At 64.7% G+C, this 25041-nt stretch overlaps 1 protein-coding gene and 1 long non-coding RNA gene across 15 annotated transcripts; one reads left to right on the top strand and one right to left on the bottom strand.

Moving 5' to 3' along the window:
* Window positions 1-693: 693 nt before the first annotated feature.
* On the bottom strand, window positions 694-25000 carry TSPAN4 (tetraspanin 4). Of its 14 annotated transcripts, XM_063783685.1 has the most exons (10): window positions 24765-24876; window positions 20563-20662; window positions 18343-18554; window positions 17479-17558; window positions 5059-5250; window positions 3293-3367; window positions 2188-2289; window positions 1977-2108; window positions 1801-1884; window positions 694-1246 (listed from the first exon to the last, which is right to left on the bottom strand). In XM_063783685.1, the coding sequence occupies exons 4-10, from the start codon at window positions 17539-17541 to the stop codon at window positions 1178-1180; spliced, it is 717 nt and encodes a 238-aa protein (XP_063639755.1). In that variant the 5' UTR covers window positions 17542-17558; window positions 18343-18554; window positions 20563-20662; window positions 24765-24876; the 3' UTR covers window positions 694-1177. The 14 variants fall into 14 exon arrangements, with proteins under 14 accessions (XP_063639755.1, XP_016775557.1, XP_016775559.1 ...); XM_016920068.4 differs by lacking the exons at window positions 18343-18554; window positions 24765-24876 and adding an exon at window positions 24895-25000; XM_016920070.4 differs by lacking the exon at window positions 18343-18554 and having other exon boundaries at window positions 24765-24898.
* LOC134807320 (uncharacterized) lies at window positions 5196-6065 on the top strand. The gene is made up of 2 exons (XR_010147416.1): window positions 5196-5283; window positions 5879-6065. It is a non-coding gene; the product is annotated as an uncharacterized LOC134807320 (long non-coding RNA).
* Window positions 25001-25041: the final 41 nt, after the last annotated feature.

The raw sequence follows: 25041 nt of genomic DNA, 5'->3' as shown, positions 1-25041 counted from the left end.
GGAGGCCCGCCTCAGGAGGAGCCCCCGGGGTGAGGGTTTTTGGGCAGAGGAGCCCCACCTCCGGAGGAAGCCCCCGGGGTGGGGGGTGAAGCAGAAGCAGGCCACCCCTAGCAAAGGCTGGCAGTTCAGGGACAGCCCCCCAGGGGCCTTGGCACTTTATTTTTTATTTATTACTTTTTTTTTTTTTTTTTTTTTGATATGGACTCTTCCTGTGTCATCCAGGCTAGAGTGCAGTGGTGCGATCTCGGCTCATTGCAATCTCCGTCTCCTGGAATCAAGCGATTCTCCTGCCTCAGCCTCCCAAGTAGCTGGAATTACAGGCGCCCGCCACCACGCCCGGCTAATTTTTGTATTTTTAGTAGAGACAGGGTTTCACCATGTTGGCCAGGCTGGTCTCAAACTCCTGACCTCAGGTTATCCACCCACTTTGGCCTCCCAAAGCCAAAGGGATTACAGGTGTGAGTCACTGCGCCCGGCCTCATCACCACTTCTTAGAGCTAATGTCATGATTTCCTTAAAACCGGAGGTCTGGAGACTGCTCTGCAGGCAGCTCCCCTAAGCCTATGCACCAGGTGACCCCACAGCCCCAGGGCTCTGCCTAAGCACCGTTCATGCCAGAGGCTGCCCTGCCCCAGGCCTGGGTGCCAGAAGGGAAGATAGGATAGGGAAGGCAGACGAGCAATAGACGCAAGGTTGCTGCTCACACTTTATTAAGATGCACCAGGAGCCCCACGGGCCCACTATGGAATGTAGGTGAGGGGTCCACGGCCCCGCCTGGAGCACCAGGACCAGTGGGGCCACCTCCAGGATGCCAAGACCCGGCTCCTCCAGCACCAACCCGTTTCCCAGGAGGCTGGGGGCCACAGGCTGGCTCCCGTGTGAACACTGCTTTGGAGAATACGTAAATATAAAAAGTGCTGGAGGCCCCTCCCACCCCTGCCCTGGGTTCCGCAGCCAGCACGTGGCCACCCCTCCCGGGGGGGGGGGTCCGGAGGCCCTGAAGCCACCTGAGCCAGGGCCTTCCAGAAACAGGGTTCTGGGGGCTCCAGGCACCTGTCCCTCCCTCCCTCCTCCCAGCATGGGGCAGAGCACCGAGGCTGGTGGTGGGAAAGGCAGCTGTGGGTGCGGCCATCTCCCCGTGGGCGTCCTTTTGGCAGAGAAGCGGGCGGTGGGCGGCCTACGCGCAGTAGGTGTCTGCTTTGACCACTTGGCAGTACATGGTCATGGCGAAGGTCAGGCCCAGGATCTGTAGGTAGGGGAGGAGGACTGGGCATGGCAGCTCCACAGGCTCAGGCCTCAAGCCCAGAGCGGTCCCTGTCCTCAGCAGGTGCCCTGGCCCTGACCCCTGGGTGGGCAACACAGTGGCAGAGCCCTTCAGCTTCCTGGTGGCTTGCACGCCCCACCCAACCCCTGTGGCTCGAGCCACAACACCCTCCCCTGAGCCTTGCAGGCATGAGGACACCCAGAACTTCCTGAGGGCTGTGGAGTTTGAAGAGCAGGGGCCACTGGCACCAGGGCCCCAGCTGCCACCCTCTGTGCACTGGCCAGTCCTGGGCCACCGACCAACATGGACGACCACCGGCCTCCACCCCACACCAGCCTCTGCCTCTGTCCACTAGGAGGGAGCCCACTGTCCCCACAGGCCGTCCCTGCCCATCCCCCTGAACTCGCCCTCCTGCTTTTGCCCCGGCCTCCCCCGATCGTGGGTTCCTGGGGGCAAGGTCTTTGCTACTTTGTTCCCTGGGCTCAGAAGGTCCCAACAAAGTGGGGGCAGGGAGCCTGCAGGCCCCCAGGCCATACCTGCACCAGCGCCGTGCACAGCCCAAAGATGCCCACAGCCAGCAGGTTCTCCTGAAGCCACACCTTCACCGTCTCGTAGCACGGCTGCAGGGAGGGATGTCATGCGTGTCACGGCAGGGCCTGCTGGTCCCACCCTCTAGGCCCCTACCAGCCCCCAGGGTGGGGGTCTCACTCACCGCCTTCCACCAGGTGCCGGGGGCGTGCAGCCCACAGCTCTCACTGAACTCCAAGCAGCAGGAGTCAGGTACCCGCGTGGCGTTGTACACCTCGAACCAGTCAGTGTAGTTGGAGACGCCACAGCAGCGGAACTGGGGGGCAAGCTCAGGTCGGGCTGAGGCAGGAGGGGAGGGGGCACCCGCCGACCCCGCCCACCTGCCCACGCCTCACGTCGGTCTGGATGATGCTCCAGGCGTTGGTGAGGCCCACGTTGCCCTGCGTGCCGTACAGGTGCAAGCCTTTCTTCAGGTCTCGCTGGGCATACCTGTCAATCTGGGGGTGCGGCGGGGGTCAGCAGGGCCCCTCCCACTGTACCCCGCCTCCCTCATCCAGACCCCCTCGCCCCTAAGCTGGGCCCCTCCTGTGCCTGGTCTTGAAGTGTCCCCCGCGCCTCCCAGCCCACCAAGCTGCAGACACACTGGCCCCATGTCCTCCCAGCAGCCCTGAGGCCCAGGGCCCCCACCTCTGGGCTTCCTCCCCAGGCTGGGGGAGGACCATGGGTCCTGGGGGGACAGAGGACAGGGACACAGGTGCCTCCATGCATCGGGACACATGCAGCCATGCTCTGTGAGCTGAAAGCCAGGGGCTATGAGCGCTGAGCCCACCCAGCACCCTGGTCTCGGTCCCCAATATTCAGTGAGGACCCAGAGCACCCTGGAGAAGGGGCTGATTCCTGGGCCAGGGCAGGGAATGAAGGAGCCTGGAGCACCCTGCAGTGCCAGGAAGTCAGGACGTGCCCCAAAATGAAAAGTCTGTTGATGGGGGCACGTCAGGGGACCCAGCAGCAGACGGCAGAAGCTCCCCAGGGCCAAGGACGGACAGTGTGATTCACAAAACAAAGTAGTGTTGTGTTCTAGCTCGGAGTGCAGCCTCAATAGCCAGGACTTCATCCCAATATAAACAAATGGCTGAATATATAAGTGAGTGACCAAGAAGAGGCCGCTCTACAGAGCAGAACCCCACGCTGCGCAGCCCGGATGGGGCGCTGGGAGCAGACGGCTCAGGACGCTGCGTCAGAGGGCGGGGGACAACCTGGGGCGCACCCTCCGGGTGGGGTAGCAGTGCCCTTGTGCCCCAGTCACTGCAGAGCCACAGCACAGCCTCCCAGGGTCGCCGGCGCTGCCCCTCCAGGCCTGGTAAATCCACACCCGCTGTCCTGCCCGCCCGTGAGGGCACATGCAGGGCCACTCTGTCCACACTGGGCCCACAGTGCTCCCTGGGAGTGAGGATGGAGCCCCCAGCCCTGCAGTTGGGCCTGCGGCCAAGGCAGCCGTACCTTGTCCGTGTAGGCGAAGAAGAGGATGGCGATGGTGGCCTCCAGCAGGAACACCAGCAGCAGCAGCAGGAAGAACTGTGGAGGGGGCAGGCTCAGACGGGGACCCGAAAGGCCCCAGGCCTCCGCCCCATAGCGGGCCAGGGCCACGTACCTCATGGATACCTGGTGCTGCCAAGAAACCTCTGCCAGGCCCCCACTCCCAGAGAGCCCAGAACGCCGCCCCCACCTCAGAACCCTTGGCCCCAGGTCCAGGGACTGTGGCTGTTGTGTCCTGCTCAGCCCCTGAGTGTGGGGCCCTGGGCTGGCCTGGGCTCCCTTCCCCTGCCCCCATCCCTGGGGCAACCCAGACACCCCCAAGTGGGCACAAGTCCCTGTTCCTGAGGCCCCAGCCCCTGTTAGCTGCCTTCAGGACACCTCCATCCAGGGGCCTCTGAGTGTCTGGCAGGTGCCTCGCTGGGTGCCTGTCTTCATGGTGGGAAGATGCCCCAGCAGGAGCCACAGCTGGGCTGCAGAGGCCCCCTCTGCCCACACGTCACAGTCCTCAGGGCAGCCAGCGTGGCTGATGCCCCCTCCAGCAAGACCACAGGCTGCCAGCCCCACCTCTGACCATGCAAGCTTCCCCCGCCTGGCGGCAGCCCCGAAGCTCAGCCTGACCCCAGCCCTGCTGCTCCTCCATGCGGGGGTCAGTGACACCCACAAAAGAGGAGGGCAGGCATGGACAGTGTGTGTCCAGGAGCTGGGGGGCCCAGGCAGAGTGGGCGTGAGTGGGGCAGACAGGGTGCTGGGCTAAGGACACAGGAGTCCTTCACCCCCAGGAGGTACCCAGGGTTCTGGTCCCAAGTCACCCATGGGAAAGGGGGTTGGGCTTTGGTCCCTGCAGGCCTGGTGGGGCCCACACACAGCAGCTTCCTCAACTGTTTGAGGAGCTCCAAGCCCCAGCAGGGCTGCCACAGACCCCCACCGACTGCCTCCAGGGGTCTCTGGGCCCCAACCTGATGCCAGGGAGGCTGATAGACTTGGGGCTTGCCCCCAGGAAGGGGTACGGAGGGGAGTGGACTGGCTGAGGCGACCTAAGGGAGGCCCCACCCCATCCAGGGCTTCCCAGACAAAGGAGTGATCGGAAGCCTCGTGATTTAGGACCTCAGCAGGCTGCACACCCCCCGCAGGGCCCACGGCCTCGGCGAGGCATGTTAATCAGTAGCAAGCCTGTGTTTCCATCTAGGAGCCCTTTTCCTTTTTAATTATCTGTGATTAACATTTCTAAGGAGGATAAACATATCCCTGCCTGTAAGTCCATCCCCGAGGCGAGGTGGGGGCTGGGAGGGTCCCAGCAGACGGTCCCAGAGAGCTGAGAGACCAGGCCCCCAACAAGAAGCTGGGGAAGGGGCCACAGTGGGGGTGGGGTGGTCAGGAATGAGTCATGGAGACCGCAAGCCCGTGAAAGGCTGCACATGCGTGTGTACGTGTGTGTGGGGCTGTGCCTGCACTCACCAGGGCCAGTGTCCCGTCAGGGGAGGCCCCTGACAAGGTACAGCACGTTCTCTTGAGTGACCCCCACACCGCTCTGCAAATCACCCCCCAGCCCCAGTGTAGCCTGGAAGACCCAACAGTGGCCAGGGCCCCGGGCCACACTGCCAGCCTGGAGGTCAGGCCCCAGAGGTGGTGCCCACGTCTGGGGGGTCACTGCAGCAGCCAAGGCCTGGGGACCACCGGAGCCCCACCCTGCGTGGTCCCACCCGGAGCATCGCTTGGGCCCCGGCACTCACAGTGAGCAGGAGGCACTTGTTCTCCTTGATGGCACCCAGGCAGCCCACGAAGCCGATGGCCATGACAAAGGCGCCGGTGATGATGAGCAGGTTGGCAGCCGACAGGGACGGGAAGGAAGAGGACAGCGTGGCGAAGCTCCCCTGTGTGGCGGCCAGCCAGATGCCGACACCCAGCACGCCACAGCCTCCCAGCTGGGGCACAGCAACATGAGAGACACAGACAGGGTGAGGCCCCAGTGCAAGCTCTGGACCCCAGGGCAGAGCCCGGCCCACAAGCCCAAAGCCATGCCGCCTGCCAGCCTGAGCCAGAACCACTCAGAGTCCTGCTAAATCCCACGGCAGCCCGGGGGGGTGTCCAGGGCAGGCCAGTCTTTCCCGACACCCTGGGCTGGCACCCCATCCCCAAACCCACACTCCATGGCCACAGTTGGGGAGGCTCCCTTGTGCCTCTGAACCACTCCCTCTAGGAGGGATCCGCCCAACCCCTGGCCTGGAGCCAAAGGGACGGGATCTTAGGCCCCAGGACGCAGTCTGCACACCCCTAACCCCACTTCGCCGTCTGGTCTGCGCAGTGCAGAAGGCCCACTCCCCACCTGACAGGCCACTCCAGCCTTTCCAGACTGTGCTGTCAGGGAGACCCAGCCCTGCCCTCACTCCGGGATGGGGCTTCCTGGCAGGTGGTCCCAGGATTCCAATTCCCAGCTCCCGACAAGGTCTCTGTGATGTCCCCGGCTGTCCCGTCACTCGTGGCAGGAGAAACGCTGATTCCCTCACGCTCTGCTCCTGGTTATGATTTCTTTCTTTTTTTCTTTTTTTGGAGATGGAGTCTCACCCTGTTGCTCAGGCTGGAGTGCAGTGGCACCATCTGGGCTCACTGCAACCTCCTCCACTTCCCAGGTTCAAGTGATTCTCCTGCCTCAGCCTCCCAAGTAGCTGGGACTACAGGCATGCCCCACCACACCCGGTTAATTTTTTGTATTTTTAGTAGAGATGGTTTAGCCACAATAGTCTTTTTTGTTTGTTTGTTTGTTTTGATACCGAGTCTCGCACTGTCACCCAGGCTGGAGTGCAGTGGTGTGATCTCGGCTCACTGCAACCTCCGCCTCCCCGGTTCACGCCATTCTCCTGCCTCAGCCTCCCGAGTAGCTGGGACTACAGGCGCCCGCCACCACGCCCGGCTAATTTTTTGTACTTTTAGTAGAGACGGGGTTTCACCGTGTTAGCCAGGATGGTCTTGATCTCCTGACCTCGTGATCTGCCTGCCTCGGCCTCCCAATGTGCTGGGATTACAGGCGTGAGCCACCACGCCCAGCCGCCAGGATGGTCTTGATCTCAATCTCCTGACCTCATGATCAGCCCGTCTCGGCCTCCCAAAGTGCTGAGATTACAGGCATGAGCCACCGCGCCCGGCCAAGTTATGATTTCTTACAGCCACATGGGCACTGGTGGGAACAAAGCAGGCGGGTCCCACAGGAGCACCTGCCACCCGGAGGGCCACCTCCTGCAGTGTCTGTAACCGCCGGAGCTCTTACTGTGTTTCCTAAGTGCTTGTTCTTATAAAAATCAATTAAAACAGGAAGAGGCAGGGGGAGACGAGGGGGTGCTGCGCCCAGAGAGAGGGTGCTAGGCTGCTGGCCCGGCAAGGCCTCAAGGGAAGCAGGGGTCCGCCAGGACCCCACCTTCAGACAGAGGCCTCGGGCTTGGGCCGTTTCAGGATGAGACGGGAGATACGTTCCAGGCCTGGGCACGGGACAAGCAGTCCCCCGAAAATGCTGACCAGCTCCTGGTCTGCAGCGTGGGCGCCCAGGTGGGTGGTGGGTAGACATCCTGGGGTGCCGACGGTTGACTGGTTCTTGGGAAGGGCCGCGCAGCCCTGGGGGATCCCTGCCCCACCCTGGACTGGACAGGACTTGGGAATGGGCTGGCAAAGCCACCCCTCAACCTGATGAAACCCCTTGGAGCACCCAGACCACATGCCTGAGGACAGGCTCAGACCCCAGGCTCTGGGGGTTCCCGGGGGACTACCAGAAGCCCCAAGTCACCCCATAAAAGCCTCCCAAGCCCCAGGGGCCAGACTCACACCCCACTTTCCAGACAGAAACCAAGGCTGGGATAGCTGCTGGCCACCAGCAGCCGCCCCACCCCCACCTGCCACACCAGCCCAGCTCAAGACAGGCCTGGGGCCTCCACCCTGGCAGGGCCCACGGAGGGCCCATGAGCCCCAACACTCTTGCCTCAGGGGGCCTGGGGGTGGGAGATGCCCCCTCCTCGTGTGCACGCTCACCTGCCCCTCCCTGAGCAGTGCCATCAGCCAGTAGCCAGGCTGGAGGTTGGAGGCCGCCACCCTTTTACTGGCTGGCTGGCAGGCAGGAGGCTGTGCTGGGGAGATGGGACACAGCTCCCTGCCCAAGGGCCAGCATGGCTGCTGGTGCCCCAAGATTCAGGCCAGGCCTGTCACTGGTGTCTTCGGTCCCTCTGGGCTCCACAGGGTAAAATCCCCTCAGAGCAGATTCCCCCCACTGCTGGGGCCCCACAAGTCCCACACACGCTCAGGCCATCCTGGGGAGAAGGCAGGCTCTGTCCTTCCCCGGCCTTCCAGAGGTAGCATCTCCGCTTAAAGTTCAAAACAGAATGCTGTCCGGAGGCTGCCAGCGCAGGACCTATCCTGGGAAGCTCTGCTGAGCCATTGGCTCCCGGTGCCTGCTGAGCTCTGACACCCACGCCCAGAGCCCCTCCCCAGCAGGCCAGGCACAGCACACAGGGGAGCTGGACAGACTGGGTGCAGGAAGAGGGGTCACCCCTGTGCTCTGGGCCCCAGGATTGGGAGTACCGAGGCAGGGGCTGACTTGCTGGCTCTGACCACACAGCCCCTCGTGGCTGCAGGGGTGCTGCTAAGGAGCCAATAGGAGACCTGGGCACAGCCCCCAGCCTGGGTGTGGCTTCTGAGCAAAGCCAGCCCCAGAAGCAGCTTAGGGTGATAGGGGAGGCTTCCCAGAAGACCAGGAAGAGGCTTGGGGGTGGCAGCCAGCACAGCCCGGTGGAGGGCGGCCTGGAGACGCACCAGGGGACCGATGCATGAGCCTGAGACGTGTGAGTCAAGGTGTATGTGAGCCCGGGATGCATGGGAGCTGGGGTGCATGTGAGCAGGGGTACATGGGAGCTGGGGTGCGTGTGGGCCCAGGGTGCATGAGTGAGGGTGCGTGTGAGCCGGAGTGCATGTGGGCCCGGGGTGCGTGTGAGCAGGGGTGCGTGTGAGCGGGGGTGCGTGTGAGAGGGGGTGCGTGTGAGAGGGGGTGCGTGTGAGCCTGGGATGCGTGTGAGAGGGGGTGCGTGTGAGCCGGGGTGCGTGTGAGGGGTTGCGTGTGAGCCCGGGGTGCGTGTAAGAGGGGGTGCGTGTGAGCCAGGGTGAGAGCCGGAGTGCGTGTGAGTGGGGGTGCGTGTGAGTTGGGGTGCGTGTGAGCCGGGGTGCCTGGGAGAGGGGGTGCATGTTAGCAAGGGTGCATGTGAGCTGGGGTGCGAGACGCGATGCGTGTGGGCCCGGGGTGCATGTGAGCCGGGGTGCGCGTGAGCCAAGGTGCATGTGGGCCAGGGTGTGTGTGAGTGGGGGGGGTGTGTGAGCGGGGATGAGTGTGGGCTGGGGGTGGGTGTGTGAGCCTGGGTGCATGTGAGTGGGGATGCGTGTGACCTGGGGTGCGTGTGAGCCGGGGTGCATGTGAGCCCAGGTGTGCGAGTCAGGGCACGTGTGAGCCCAGGGGTGCATGTGAGCCAGGGCACGTGTGAGCCCGGGGGTGCGTGTGAGCCGGGGTGCATGTGTGCCGGGGGTGCAAGCTGGGGGGTGTGAGCTGGGGGGTGCGTGAGAGCTGGGGTGCGTGTGAGCGGGGATGTGTGTGACCCAGGGGTGCATGGGAGCCGGGGGTGCATGTGAGCCCAGGATGCGAGCCGGGGGTGTGTGTGAGCGGGGGTGGGAGGCGAGGTGCATGCAAGCGGGGGTGCATGTGAGCTGGGGTGCGTGTGAGCGGGCGTGAATGTGAGCCGGGTGCATGGGAGCCTGGGGTGCGTGGGAACCGGGGTGCATGTGAGCGGGGGTCCGTGGGAGCCTGGGGTGCGTGGGAACTGGGTGAGCGGGGTGTGTGAGCGGGGTGCGTGTGGGCCGAAGTGCGTGTGAGCAGGGGTGCGTGTGGGCCGGAGTGCGTGTGAGCAGGGGTGCGTGTGAGCCGGGAGTGCATGTGAGCCTGGGGTGCATGGGAACCGGGGTGAGTGTCAGCGGGGGTGGGATCCGGGGTGCATGTGAGCCGGGGTGTGTGTGAGCCAGGGTGGATGTGTCTGGAGTGTGCAGGACCAGAGGCCAGCTCCGTGGCAGAAGTGCCAGGGGACATCCCTAATTAAGAGAATCTGTCCTCACTGGGAGCACTGGGCTTGGGGCACAGCCCCAGGGTGGGCAGGGGTCTGCCAGCTCTACAGAGATGCCCCCACTTCCCGGGGGACCTGGCCCTGCTATGGGATGCACCAGCAGCTGGGGGATGGGCTGTCCAGGGTGCTGACTGTGAACGCGGCGCCCCCACCCACCCCTTTGGAGAGGTATCCCTCGTAACATTCTGGAGCACAGGAGAGGCCTGGACAGGCAATGGCCCACTCAATGGTCCCTCCAGACCGTCGGGCACAAGGTCACACACACCGTGTACAGACAAGGCCATGCGGAACTGAGGGGCATTCCCGAGCACACAGGAACCCCAGCCTGCCCCTGGGCTGTCCCCATGTCCTCCCGCAGTTCCCAGGTCTTGTGGAGGGGCAGACAGGGCACCAGGGGGACCCACAAACGGCCTGACACCATCACTGCCCCAAGAACTGGGCAGAGAAGGGATATGGCCCTGGGTCCAGATCACCAGGTGATGAGGGCAGGAGGTCAGAGGGAAACGAGGCCCCAGGAGAGGAGATGGCCATCCGCAGCTCAGAGTATATCCTGGCCTCAAGCGCCAAGCAACCCCACAAGTCTCATTCCAGACGAAATGCCCAGGCTGGGGGTGAAGGTCCCTGAACTGAGGGGAGGTGCTAGCACAACAGAGAAAACTGTCATTTAAAACCCAAACAGGGGCCGGGTGTGGTGGCTCACACCTGTAATCTCAGCACTTTGGAAGGCCGAGGCGGGCAGATCACGAGGTCAGGAGATCGAGACCATCCTGGCTAACACGGGGAAACCCCGTCTCTACTAAAAAATACAAAAAATTAGCTGGGCGTGGTCGCGGGCACCTGTAGTCGCAGCTACTCGGGAGGCTGAGGCAGGAGAATGGCGTGAACCCAGGAGGCGGAGCTTGCAGTGAGCAGAGATCATGCCACTGCACTCCAGCCTGGGCGACAGAGTGAGACTCCATCTCAAAAAAAAAAAAAAAAAAAAAAACAACCCAAACTGCCTGCTCCATCTGCCTCTGCCTTCCAAGGACACAGACCTCTCCTGTCATCAGGAAAATGAGCTGTTCCAAGCTCCCCTCGCCCCATGGGGATGTGTCGAAGGACACAGGGAGGACACGTGCAGAGTGACTGGTGCCATGCCAGGTGTGGGAAACCCCGTTCCATGGGGGCTGGGCAGGAAGGAACCCTACACCTCCAGCCCTGGGCCCCTCCCACAACTGCCCTAGCCCTGGTGGGAACTGATTTCCCTAATTAACACTCCACGAAACATCCTCACCTCCACCGGAGACGGCAGGAAAGAGACACCCACTGTCACCAGACGGGCTCGGTCACACACACTGTGACAGACAACAGCCCACGTTGCCACAGACGCCTCACACCATCACACGTGGCCACACGCGCGCGTTACTGCCCTGCAACCCGGCGTCCCCCAGGCCCCGAGGCCCCAGCGTGCTGGCAGACCCACACAGATAAAATGCGTGCACGTGGTTAATAAAATTACCTGCAATTTTGAAAGTGTTTCTGTGTATGCAGCTTTTAAAACATTTTGGCAGGAAAATTATAGCCTCAAAGCGCAAGAGAAAATGGGCCCCATTAGCTTGGAGACAGAAAATCAAAGGCAGGATGAGCAGGGCTGAGGCCAGGAGGGCCAGGTCCCTCTGGTCAAATGCAGCCAGACGGGGAGCAGCTAGGGGTGTGGCTGGCAGCCTGCGCACCCTCCCAGGGTCCCACCCAGCATCTGGGCCTGGACCCGGAAACCAGAGGAGCTCCCTCCCCACGCGCTCAATACAAATAGGAATAGGCTGAAAGCCTCCCTCCCTCACTGCTGCCCCCCCCCCCAGGCCAGACACAAGCTCAGGTGGGAGGTTGACCCCGCCCCATGACAGCTGGGGAGAGGAACCCTAGGGATGATGGCAGCTGGGGTAACAGCCCAGGAGAGGGGCTCCGTCCCAGACCTCTTCACCTCCAGTCAGCGGTGCCTGGGGCCTGTCCTTCTCCCAGACATCAGCTCACACTGTCCACTGCCAAGAACCTGCCCCCAGGACCTGCGTGAGACCATCTCTGGCCAATGTCCGTCCAGCGTACCAGGCCCCAGGCTCAGTCCATCAGACACTCGCTCACCCTGATCTTCAGCAGCAACTGATGGCTCTGCCCAAGACTAGGAGCCCAAGAGGCTTGGAGGGCCGTCCCTCAGCGCCCACCCAAGAGGCTCGGGGGGCAGTCCCCCAGCGCCGGGCGTGTGCAGGTGCTGCTGAGGCCCAAGCATTCTCTGCTCTGCCCTTCTTTTCCAGTCTGGACAGCCCACCTGAGCCTCTTGGGCAGGTGCTGGGGGACGGCCCCCTTGAGCCTCCTGTAGGCCTTGGGCAGGGGTGCAGTCACTGGAGTCCATGGAGTATGCTCCCTCCGGGCCCACGGGGGCCGCGCTGGCCAGCTCTCAGCCCTCAGCCCACTGCCCCTCCGGCCATGCGGCTTTGTGGCAGATGGCTGGGCTGCCAGCCACGTCCTTGGAATAGGATGGGGGGCTGGGTCCCTGCAGGGGCCAGGGCTCTGTCCAGACACAGGGATGCTAGCAGCCAGCACAGCCTCAGGACCCTCTGGGCTGGCGGGAACGTCCCCATCATGGCTGGGATGCTGGTTTCCAGGGATGACAAGTCTGTCCACTTACAATCTGTGTGGCTCGCTGTGATTTGTTTCCTTAAAGCTGTGGGCCCTGAGCGACGTCCTGTTTCCACATCCCCATCTGTCCTCCGTTCCCTCACCCCTGACCCTAGGAGCTCTCCAAGGGACCCCAGGGCCCAGAGATGAGGAGACCAGCCCCACCCAGTGACCAAGGCCCACCCTGAGGCCAGTGTCCAAAGCAGGGAGAGCAGAACAGCCCTCGTCAGTGGGCACCTGCCCAGGGTGCCAATGCTGGCTCCTGCAGGGTGGGTAGGAGTTTGCTGGAGGCACAGGAATCCAGGAGGAGACTGTGACCCAGCGGGGCTGTGGGTGCAGCCGGGCTGCGTGGGAACAGCGAGGAGGCGGCCTGCCGTCATCAGGCCAGGACCACGGCTCACATCGCACAGGCGCGGCTGGGAGCCCAGGTCCCCCACGCTCACTCCCGTCCCCCTGCGTGGGCCTCCTGACTTCTCTGCCTGCCCCCTGCAGCCCTGAGCTGCCAATGCCACATCTCCGCCCCCGGAGACAGCCCTCTCCACACAGAGGCCCGGCCTGCCTGCCCTGCTGCCAGCTGGGACCTGGAACCTGCAGAGGCCCCATGGAGCCAGGCCTGTGTCACCGGGTGGACAAGTCTGACCTACCCCCAACAGCACCAGAGCTGCCTGGAGCCCACAGCTGGGCAGGCAGTGTCCCCCGACCGACCGTTGCTGCTCCCCACCCACAGGGAGCCACACACTCCCCAAGGCTCAGACACGCTGTGGTTGCCAGCGTCAGGGCCTTTGTTCAGAAATGGATTGTTTCCGAACAGTTGATCCAAAGGCTGGCCTGGGACGTTAAACTCCTCAAAGAGAGGCCTGGGAGCTGGAGGCAGAGCCCTCTGCCACCCTTGGGGACACTGTGCTGCCCAGAGGCCAGCGCCAGGCGGGCCGGCCATGCCATCTGCCAGACATCGTCTCAGCTCACCCCAGGGGAGGGGAAGCTAAGGCTAGCCCCCACTGCACCCCTCCACCAGGCTCACTGCTGATCTTAGAGCAGAGGCCTCAAGCGCAGCCAGGACTTTCCTTTGGGACAACAGAGAGTGGGCAGTGAGGCTGAGAGGCCCCCACACCTCCAGGGTTGACAGCCCAGGCAGCGCAGAGCCAGGACAGCCCCCGTGCCCCTCCAGGCTGGGGCCCTGGACCACCTGGCTCCGAGACTCACACTGCCCACCTGGGGGGTCTCCCCGGGGATCAGCGCAGGTGGTGGGGGACTGAGAGGCCTCCCACATTTCCATTCAACCCCCGAGCCAGGCCAGTATATGGGGACCTCACCCTCTACCACCCCACATGGTGCAGATGGGAAAATGAGGCCTCAAGGAGGGCAGAACCTGCCTGGCGTCCCACACTGGCAGGCGGGACTCCAACCCCCACCCCGGCCCTAACCATACAGTGCGGAGACGGCCTGAGCTTCCACCAAGCTCCTGGTGCTGCGGGTGAAGAGAAAGGGGAGCAGCACCCACCCTGGGGAGCAGCGTCTGGAAGGAGCCGAGGCCAGGAGGGCGGGAGGACAGCCCTTCGTGGTGGCACCTTGCTAAATAGCTCGGCTACCTCCATCCCTGACAGGCGGGAAGAGCAGGCCCCGTCCTCTCCCCTCCGCCCCGGGACCTCCACTTCCATTAGGGGAAGAGCGTCGCTGGCAGCAGCTGGGCTGACAAGGCAGCACAGAGGCCTGAAGGTGGGGGTCCCAGGGCAGCAGAGCCCCCCACGCCCTCACCATTGCTAACCTGTGTCTGTGTCGGCACCTGCCTGGGCCCAGGACACCTCGCTCAGGCTCACGGGCCCTGCACCCAGCCTCCCCCAGAATGAGGCTCCCAGGAGACACCCCGGCCCCACCACCGGCAGCCTGCTTCCCACTCCCCAACCTCTGCAGGGAGGGCTCAAAGGAAGGCTCAGTGGCTGTGCCCCAGCGGAGCTGCCATCACCGGGTGAGGGCCTCTATTTGCTGAAGGCAGGTAGCATGTCCCCAGATGTCCATGGGGTTAGGAGTTGGCACCAGTGCTCTGAACTCTGAAGGCCCCACCGGGTCCCCCACCACCAGGCCAGGACACATCCTACCTCCCCACCCTGGCTGCCCCAGGAACCCTCCCCACTCCACCCAAAGCTGGAGGCTCTGAGCACAGACTCTTGCCAGCAGCCCCACCCTCCCAGACCCCAGCAAAGATGCCTGCCTGAGAAATCCGAACCAACGCTGTAAAGAAATACGTCAATCAGCCTTCTGGAGCGAGCCCCTCCCTTCCCCTCCCAGGTAGGCCCCCAGGCTGCCCCAGGCCCAGTCAGTGACCAGGGGCCCTAGCCTGACCATGGGTGTGGAGGGGGGCTCAGGCCTGGACCCAAAGAGACCTTGGAAGCCAGGAGTACTGTGAGGGCCTTGGAGGGTCTGCATTTGGAAGAAGTAGGGTTTTGAGGAGAACATGGAGGCAAAGGTGGAAGAGAGGGGTGCCAGGCTGGGGTTGAGGGCACAGGAGAGCAAAGCTAAGGGGCAGCCAGGCAAGCTGGGGGCAGAGGGAAGCTGCACCCTGACCACCGCACAGGAGCCAGGCATGGGACCCCACTCCCAGCCCCCCAACCCCTCCCAGTGCCCTGGCCGCACCTGTACCACTTACAGGGCTCAGCCCCTGCCCCCACACCCACAGCCACACCCAGGACAGGCACAGCCCCCCAGTCACACACAACTTTCCTCACCCCACCCCGGCTCCCACCACTGCCCATGGCTCTGGTCACTGGCTGCCCACTGGGGCTCCCCCATGCCCTCCCCACAGGCCCAGCAGGACTCCAGCAGCGGGGGGTCAAGACAGACACACACCGGGATCTTGAGGTCCCGCCGGGGGGACGTCCCTCCCACCACCCTAACCCCTGAACTTCGCTCCTGAGAAGACGGAGGAGGAGGAGGAGAGGGCCAGGTTGTATCCCCTGGTCTCCCAACGAGTAGGAAATGGAGTGGGCGGCAAAAGCCCCGACAACAGGGGGCTGGCACCCCCAAAAGGAAAGGAGCCCTGGGGAAGGGGCGCGCTAGGCCTGACTCCTGAAATAGCCTCACGCCAGGAGGAGAGGGCTTAGCTCACAGTGACTCAGGACACAGCAGGCAGGGACATCAGCCCAGGACAGACTCTCCTGGCAAAACCCCCACTCATTCTTATTTCCCCTGCCCCGCCCCCACCCTTAGACCCCCACTGGGCACCAGCCCAGGGTTGGGGGGGGCCAAGGCTGGTGTATGAAGCCAGCGGGGCTCCAGTTTGCTGGACTGGCAGGAAGGTGGTGATTGATTAATAAAAAATAATTGGGGCCGCCTGTAATCCCAGCACTTTGGGAGGTCGAGGCAGGCGGATCACGAGGTCAGGAGTTCGAGACCAACCTGACCAACATGGTGAAACCCTGTCTCTACTAAAAATACAAAAATTAGACAGGCGTGGTGATGCGCGCCTGTAATCCCAGCAATTCGGGAAGCTGAGGCATGAGAATCGCTTGAACCCCAGAGACGGAAGGTTGCAGTGAGCCGAGATCACGCCACTGCACTCCAGGCGACAGAGCAAGACTCTATCTCAAAAAACAAAGATAAAAAAGTGAGAATTGGATTTTCCAGCCCAGAATAGGGTCCCAAGGGGGTTCCTTGTGTGTTCTTTCCCAGGTTGAGGATGGGGGAGTGTGTCTGCCATACGGTAGAAATGGAGGCTTCTCTGGGGTTCACAGAGCAAAGAGAGGTCCACCTGGGGGTCCTCCATGAGGGCGGGCTGCTCTCAGAGCAGAGAGACCCCCCTGGGAAAGGACCCTCTTCTTTCTCCCTGAAGGCAGGTGTCCAGGCCACGAGGACAGGAGGAGGGTGGAGAGGAGAGAGGGCTTCCCCTCCCAGGACCTGCCTGCGTGCCTGCCGGGCCCCCACACCCACTGCCCTTCAGTCATTCTGCCCCGTCCCCCAGTCACAGAAACACTCTGGTCACTCAGCCACCTGCAGCCCATCCCCCACACCCACCAGCTCCAGGCCACACCCACACCTCCCACCACCCCTACCTCCAAGGCGCCCCTCAGGCCTGGGCCTCACCCCTCCAGAGCCTCTTGCAGAAAACAAACCCTTGGGTGACCCCTTCTGGAGGTGGATGTCTGGGCCAAGAGCCTCCTTGGGTCACACTCAGCAGGCAACCCAGGCTGGCTGTCCCTCCCAGGGACCCCCCTGCCCCCACCCCAAGCTGGCTAGAGAAGGAGCCTGGGCTCAGGAGGGGAGAGGTGGGAAGGCAGACCCAGGCTTCTGGGCACTTGGCCCAGCTGGACCTTATGCAGATGGACAGCCTCCTTCTGAAGCCCAGAGCCTAGGCAGGAGCTGAGGCCACGCCCCCGCCTCCCAGCTGCGGGAGCTGGTTCAGGAATTAAGAATAGGGCACAAAATGACCTTGGTATCACTTCACCTCCCCCAGACCAGCCAGCAAAGCCCCAGGCCCGGTCCAGGTCATCCTTGGCCACCCCCAACTGCAGCTGCCCTCCACAGGAGCCAGGGACAGGACAGGGTCGCGGCTCCATGAGGCTTGCTCCAACCTGGCCAGGTGGGAATCCTGCCCCACCTCTTGCTGACATGGGGCTGGGGTGGGGTGGAACCCTGTCCTCCCTCTACCTCAGCTCTGCTCCATCCAGCACACAGGGCCCCGCCGGACACCACTGCAGGTCTGAGCACACCTGACCCCACCTCCGCAAAAGTTAGGGAAGCCTCTGCTGCCGGAGGCGCGGGAAAGCCAGTGTCTCCCGCGAGCACTGATGGCCCACGGCCCTGCTCAGTGTCCAGGATTCCCTTCCGCAGCCCCTCCCGGCGACTGGGGGACCTTAGCGGCAGCCAGCTCAAACCCTCGGAAGTGAGTCCCTGGGCCCGACAGGTCGCCTGCCTGGAGGGGCGGGGCCGAGGCAAGGATAACGGCTGCACCGAGGAGGGAGCGGGCGCAGAGGAGGCACCGGGGCCCCGCGCAAAACTGGCCACGACCCAGACTCGAACCCCGACCCTAGGAGAGGCGCAGTGCCCGGGTGGCCCTGTCCGGCGCGCACGTGTGCAACGTGTCCCGTCTCATCAAGTGAGGAAAGGAGATGAGAGGAGAGGCAGCCAGGGCGTGCGGCAGCCGCTCTGAGTGCAGGGGGCGGACCCCGCGATGGTGCAAACCTTCCCCACCCGCCCAGTCCAGGCTCCCAGCCGGAGCAGCGGTCTTGGGTCCTCCCGGGACCATCCCCACAACCGCACCCAACGCCTGGCCGGGGCAGCGACTCCGACTCCCCAGACCCCGCGACCCGCCGCGGGAGGGACCCCGGGTCTTTCCCGGGCCCCCACCCCGGCCCCCGGACTCACCCAGAAGAGCAGGTTGAAGGCGAACATGAGGTACTTGACGGCCTGGAGGCAGGCGCGCGCCATGCCGCAGCGCTTCAGCTCTAGGAGGAAGACGAAGGAGAGGTCCAGGTAGAAAACCACGTACTTGTTGCCCTTGGGCGACGTGTAGCGCGCCTGGGCCGCCTTGGGGCCGGGGTTCGCGTGCAGGCCGAAGAAGGCGCCCCCGGCGTCCCCGGCGTCCCCGCCGCCCGCGCGCCCGTATAGGCTGCTGTAGCGCCGGAAGGGGCCGCCGCGCGCGAAGTCCGGCTCCTTGCCCTCCGGAGAGGGGCTGCGCCGGTACGTGGACTCGTCCGTGCTGGAGCGGCGCATCGCGCCCGGGTGTGCCGGGGCCGCCGCTCAGCGCCCCGCACCCGCCGTCCCGGAACGCCCCATCCCGCCGGCCGGCGCCTGCTCCGGCCCCGCTCCTGCTCCCGCTCTGGCCCCCGCGGTGGCAGCGGGGCGCGCGGATCCGCTCGGACCCCGGCGGCGGAACCCAGACACCTGGCCGGCCCGCGCGCTGCGGCCCCCGCGCCCCCGACCCCGCGCCCTCCCGGCCAATCCCCGGCGGCTCCGCCCCCGCGCGGACCCCTCCCCTCCTCGCCGCACCGCCCGGCAAACCCCAGCGCTCCGCCTGGGCGGACCAATCGCAGCCCCCGGCAATGCACCAGCCGCGACCCCGGCCCCTCCGCCCGCGCCGGCGCCCCAGCCCCCCCACCTTCGCGCGCGGCAGGAAGATGCTCGCGAAGGGCGCCTGAGGGGACTGGAGGCCGGGGCCGGGGCCTGGGGATGAGACCTGGGCAGCTCTTAGCCCGCGACCGACGCCCCCAGCCCTTCCCCCCACGGTACCTCGCCCGGACTCTGGCCCCGGGCCGGGCTTGGAGACCTCCGACCACGAGAACGATACTCAAAGCACTACGCAAATGGAGGGTGACCCCGTTGTTGTCTGGTGGCAACTTGAAGTGGCTCCGCCCCGGGCGCCTTGGGAAGCCCTGAGTGCCGGCGGAGGTGGGGGCTGGGTCAGCCTGCACTGCATGGAGCAGGTGTCGTTGAGTCTTTGACTATATGGGAGGTTCCAGAACACAGAAAAGCGCAGGTGTGATTCCTGAGATACCCACCCCGCCCCCTCCACCAGGCAGCCCCGCAGGAGGCTGGCAGCCCCAGGACAGACGCAGAGCGCTCCAGGTGGGCCCGGCTCGGCCTCCGCCCCGTGCTGTCCCCAATGCGGGAGCGGGGCCGGCCTCAAGGGCAGTCGCGCGCACCCACCCCAGCTGGCTTGATGCTCTGCTGTTCCCGTCTTGAAATTCTTGGTAATTTTTAAACAAGGGGCCCAGAATTTCATTTTGCTCCAGCCCAGGCTGGAAGTCAGCCTGTAAAAGACCCCACCCCACCCCTTGACAGGTACAGACATACCGGCCCCGTGCGCAGATGTGCCTGCACTCCTGGGTGTCATCACGCCGGATGCGCACACACCTCCCACAGCCGGAGATGGGGACAGAGGCCCCCAGCTGTGCCCTGCAGCCTAACCAACGCCTCTGAAGCCCCAGCCCCACCACAGGGCACAGGGGCACAAGGGCCCTGCGGTGTTGGGAAGATATTAGCACGTGGCCCAGATTCCTGGCAGATGACCTGAAGCCCAGAGGTCGGGAATGAGGAAGGGCAGGAGGAAGAGGAGGGAGAGGAAGCTAAGGGAGGGGAAGGGGGTGCTCCATGGCGGGGGTGCTCCATGGCAGGGCTGACCAGCTCTGGAGGCCTGGGTCCTCCTGGAGTGACTGATGTGGGAGGTGGCAGGTCTGGGGAGGGCTGCCGTGGAAGCCCCGGGTGCCCAGGGAGGTCCCGCAGCTCTGCCCACCCCTGATGACCTGGGCTGGGTGCCTCAAGCCTCTGCTGCCCCCCAAGGGCTCTGTAGAGAACTGCAGCCCAAGCCCCAGGGCAGCACCCCATGCCCAGGTCCTCGCTGGGGGAAGGGGACAGGGGGCCCCCAGAGAACAGGAGGCTGGCCTGGAGGTCCCCTGAAGGCCCACACGGCCATCCTGGGGCGTCCCATGGCCCCTACCCTGTCCTTCCCCTGGGGGTTCTTTGGTGGGTCTGGGCCCCAGGAATGGGTCAGAACGGCGGCCACGCATCGGGGCCCAGCAGAGACCCCAGGAGCCCTGGGACCCCAACCCTGACAGAAACCCTCACCTGCAGCTCTGCCCAGAGAGCAGATGGCGCCCGGCCCCCTTCCCCTGGCCACGCAGGTGCAACCTGAGGGCAGACACTCAGCCGTGCGCAGCGCCTCCAGGGAGCTCGCATGTGACCTGGGCAGCGCTCAGAGCACCTACTCGTGGGCCAGGCAAGGGCAGGTGCCACGGGGACCCGGGAGGACCCCAGGCTGACTGGGAGAAGCCAGACCCCACCTGCAGTCAAAAACACCACCCGAGCCACCCCAAGGAGAGCATCCGCCGCCAGGCTAGCCAGTGGCACCCCTGCCCCATCTCCCCTGCGTCCCTCTGTGGCTGGGGCTGGAAGGGGAAGTGGCAGGCAAGGCCCGAGGGTCCCAGGCGGGTGGGAGGGCGAAGGGAGAGCTGGTCTGGGTGCCTGCACCGAGCCCAGCGCCCAGGATGCAGTCCCAGTGTCCCCTAAGACCCCTCCCGCCCCCTTTCCCATCTACAAAGCTCTGCACACATCGCCCAGGTGAGCAAATGAAGCCTATTCAAGAAGAAATCAAAAACCTCACAAGGCCACTGAGGGCCAGGAGGAGCGGGGTTGGGGGGGGTGGGGGCGGGGAGCTGGGCTTGCTTCTGTTGCCAAGTTCAAGATTCACACTGGGTTGCCCAGACACAGTCAGGGGCCCGGGCAAGGCACAGTGTCAGAGCTCAGTCGGGGAGGGTCCTTCAACACCCCAATCGGGGTGTTCTGGGACCCTGTCTCCAAAGTCCAGCCCCTCCCCACGGGAGCTCCGATTAGATACTCAGGTGTGGTGTCAAAGTGTCCGCTGGCAAGGCCCCTGGGCTGGCAAAGTGAGACCCAGAGGCAAGCCCACTGCTGCCCACCACAACCATCCAGCCCAGCCGGGCCGTGACATACCTGGGCTGGCCACAGGAAAGAGACCAGGCGGTGCTCAGGGTCCCTGAAGGCTGACCAGTGGGCAGGCAGGTGGTGGGTGCGACCAAGGCAGCCCCAAGCTCTGCAGAAGGAAAGATGGGCAGAGTGGAGCCCTGGCTTCCACCCTCAGCTGTACAGCCAGAGATGCTCCCAGAGAAGGGCAGGGAACCCCCACCTGGGGCCAGGTCCCTACAGGGCAGAGGGGCAGTCGGGGTGGGCAGGGTATACACCACCAGACTCGGAGAAGAAGACCACTGAGGAGTAGCCCCAACCAGGAGAGCTTTGAATCAATGACTGAGTCACCAAATTCTGCTCCTTCAGGCCTCTGAGACAGCCAGGCAGGGACACAGACTCACACTCACAGAGACACGGTGTGCAGAGAACACATGTTCAAAGACGTACTCACAGCACGGACATGCAGAGACACAGGCCAAGACACATGCTTACACCCACACAGACACGCAGCAGTGCCTCCTCCCTGGGGTCCTGGACCTCTGGACCAGCCTGCTGTCTGCTTCCTACCAGGCACAAGCACCCCTACCCCACCCTGCCTTGGGCTCTGAGCAGACACCCAAGCTCAGGAAAGGGCCTCACGCCCTCCCTATGGAGCTGCCAGCAATGACCCGCAAGGCCCTCCTCCACCATGGGTGCCAGGCTGGGGAGTCTGTCCTCCTGGCACTGAGGGATTTCTGGCCAGGGAGAGGCCCCAAACCCACCTGTGCAGCCAAACGCAGTGCCCACTACTCCCTGCCCTGCTGGCTCAACCCCGCAACACCTCGCCCCTCAGAACTAGCTCTCTGGAGTGAGGTAACTGTCCTTCCAGTAGCCCAAGGGCAGGAGGGAACCATAGAGCCTCCACCCCAACCCTGGCTGAGCGAGAGCCCCAAGAGAGACACCCAGAGCTCTGCAGGTTGGAAAAGCCCCGGGGACTGAGCTGCAAGGAGATCTCAGACACCCACAAGGCCAGACGGAGGTCCCCCGCAAAGAGGGGCCTGCCTACATGATAAAGCAGCCTGTCTGCAGCAGCCTGGGTGCCATGCCCGTGGAGCAGCCTCTCTGAGCCCCAGCAGCAGGGCAGCAGCTCAGTCCTGGCCCAGCCCAGACCTCGGGGTCTCCACACAGCCCAGCAGGGGCAGCTCAGGACAGACAGCAGAGCCAAGCCCACACACCCTGGCCCCCCAGGCCCACGGGCTCTGAGGCAGCTTTGAGGAGGTAGGGAGGCCCGCCAACACAAACAGCCTATGCTGTGGGCTTCCTGGCTGCCTCAGCCCCTGCGGGGCCCCAGTGCCTGTCCCAAGCCCTCACCCTGGGGGGTCCCAAGCAAGCTGGAACTCCCTCATGCACACAGAGGAGCAGGGACTGGGGGCTGCACACGGAGTCTGGGTGGGACCAGGCCCCTCCCACCCAAACCTGAGCCCTGGAGGCTGGAGACACCACTCTGATACCCCCAGCAGCCCCAGGGGAGGGACAGATAGTCCAGAGGTCCCCCAATCTTTCCTCCTGGGACCACCGAGGCTAACCCCACACTCCAAGCCTTCCCTGTAATCCTTCCCTGCACTGTTGGGTATTTATCTGCTGGGAGTCGGGGGTGAAGGCAACAGACTTAGGACCTTGGGTGGGGGGCACCTTCCCACACCCCCCAGGCTCCAGGAGCAGCCGCACCTCAGGTGCCATCCCACCACAGCCCTGGCCCTGGCCCCTGCAACCTAGACCCCTACAGAACAGTCTGGGGGGCACATCAGGCCTGGGCAGCTGCATGGCAGGCAGTGACATTCCCAAATATCACCAGCCCAGACATATGAGTGGTGAGGCTAGGGCCAGTTCAGTCTCGGCCCCATCTACAGGCCCCACTGCTCACAATGCTGGTCTCCCAGGACCGTAGAGAGGACCGTAGACCGTAGACGGCGTGGGTACGGTGGGCAGTGGCCTTGGCTGTGTGCACCGCTGAGGTGTCGGGCACGTGTGCTCGTGGCGCCGTGTGCACCCACCCCATCCCACAGCACCCTGGGGGTGAGCACACATCTGTCCCAGGCATGGACAGGGCCAGAGAGCACAGGTGTGGGGGCGAGGCTGGGGACAGACACCTTCAACACCCTCTCCCAGTCAAGGTCATGCCCAGCCTCAGCGGCAGGAGGGATGCAGCCCTCCGGGCGGGCAGTTTCTGATCCCACCTGAGCTTTACAGACAGGGAAACGTGGGCTGGGATCCCAGACCAGAGTGCAAGTTCAGCTGAATCCCAGCCAGGGCTCAGCCCGTGCTCCCCCTCCCAGCCCTCCTGGTCCCGTGGCTGGCCTGTTTCCAGGGCAACACCCAGGGTGGGAGGGGTCAGCAGCTAAAACTTCAGTCATGGGTTTCCCCTGGTCCTTTGCCCTGAAGTGATCCCTCCTCTAGCAGGAAGCAGCCGGGGGAGCCCACCCTCGGCTCCCTGTGCCCTGCCCTGACCACAGGAGGCTCCACAACGCCCCCTTCTATAAAACCAGCACCTCACCCTCCTGGCCCCATCCCAGACCCCCCGGCCCGCCAGAAGCCAGGCCGAGTCTGCGCCAACACTCCACACCCAGGAGAGAGGGGCCCTCACCCGCCCCTGCTGGCCGGCACAGTGCCCTGCCCCCCCACCAGGCTCCCTCCCACCCCCGCTTGCCTGAGGAGGGCCAGGCCCAGGCTCCCCAGGGTCCTCAGGTAGAGCCCAGTCGGGACGGAGGACAGGCCTGGGCCCCCAGGGGCCTCCGCACACATGTGGTGGGGGCTCGGGGGAGATGCACAGAGCCTGAGGCTGGGGCAGTCTCCAGATCTCAGGGGCTCTGCTGGGAAATGGAGGGATAGGAAGCGCACACACTCGGAATTCCAAAAATGTCAGCTTGGCCCAAGCCAGGATTTGGAGAGCGGCTCACTCCCCACCACCCCTTGCTCTGAGTAAACAACTCCTGCAGGCAGGAACAGGGGCGGGACAGGCCCTGGACCCTCCTCCAAGAAGCCTCCAGGCCCCCACCCACTCCCCAGGGCCCACCCTGCTAACATCCGGGACCCCCCTGCCCCCCTCACCTCCACAGCCACCAGCAGCCTCGCAGCTGAACCTGGCTCTGACCCCAGGCCACCGTTACTCAGGGCCCCTGTCCTGCCCTTCTGCCCAGAGCAGGATGTGCGTCCACTCATCCTGGGGGGAGGGGGTCAGGGAAGGGAAGTGGCCTCGGCTCGTGGCTCCGCACGTGGCTGGGTGGGGTATGGCAAATGCCACTGGGGAAGCTGCCCAGGGCCCTGGCCAGGGTGGGAGCGGAAACCCCAAGCGTGCAGTGGATCTGGCCAGCACCACTCCGGACCCAGAAAACCCTTCGTCCTCCTCCTCTGCAACTAAGACAGACGCAGCATTGCCCTGAGAAAACGGCAGCTGATGCCTGGAACCCAACACAGGTCCCACCCCAGCCAGAAGCCCCAGGCCGGCAAACCAGCCCAGAGCCCCCCATGGGTGCCGCTTTGCGGCCCACCCACCCCCCACAGCCCACCTCGCACCTCCAAGGGACCTTCTTTGCCTCTCACTGCACACCGACCCCCCATTTCCTCACCCCCACCCCAGGGGCACAGCAAGAAGGGTGCTGGTGCCAGCACCCCCGCACTCCATCCGAGAGACACGGGCTCCTCGTCCCTCGTCCTCCGTAGGCCCTGAGCTCCAGGGCAAGCCAGAGCTTAGGCCTTCAGCGGGTCCTGCCAGTGCAGCCTCCGGGAGTCTGCCCAGGGATCCCCTGTGCCGGGGTCTTCCAGGTTCAGCTCAAAGAGCACCTCTTTCACGACGCCCTCCCCGACCTCCCTCCCGGGTCCCCTCTCCCCGTGCTCAGAGGCGCGTCTGAGCGTCGGGAGCTCGGGACGGCGAGCAGCCAGCAGAGCCGGGACCCGGGAGGGCGCACCCCGACCACATTCCCGGGAAAGAGCGGAAAGAACGCGGACAGGGGCCCGGGGCGGGGAGCTGCCGGCGGGGGCCGTAATTGCGCAGCTGAGGCCAGGGCGGCGCCCCTAGGGGCTGGGCCGCGTCCAGAATGGGACCCCCGAACTCAGCGCCGAGAGCCCCGGACACCCCGCGGGCAGAGGCCGAGGCGGAGGAACCCACTACTCGGCGAAGCCAGGAGGGGCGGCAGGAAGACCCGCCCCGGCCCCCGCCCGCCCTCTCCCCGAGCCCCCGCGCCGGACCCCACTTGTTGCTGCGTGTCGGCTCTGGGCTCGAACTCGCGCGCCCCGCTCGCGTCCGGCTCCAGCCGCTCCCGGTCGGACACCTCCGGCCACGGGACCCTGGCCGCACGCCCCCACAACCCCCAGGCGCAGTACCTGCCGCCGCCTCCCGCTCGCGCCGCCCGCTCCCGCCGCGCAGCTGTCAGTCAAGCGGACACGAGAAACGCGAACCGCCGCCGCAGCTTTACGGCCCTGCTCAGACGCCGTAGCGCCGGGATGCACCAAGACGGTGGGCGGGGGTGT

This window comes from Pan troglodytes, chromosome 9 (assembly GCF_028858775.2).
Source record: "Pan troglodytes isolate AG18354 chromosome 9, NHGRI_mPanTro3-v2.0_pri, whole genome shotgun sequence".
In the NCBI taxonomy this organism is placed as follows: Eukaryota; Metazoa; Chordata; class Mammalia; order Primates; family Hominidae; genus Pan; species Pan troglodytes.
The sequence above is the reverse complement of the archived record's forward strand: the minus strand, read 5'-3'. Positions and strand labels throughout refer to the sequence as shown.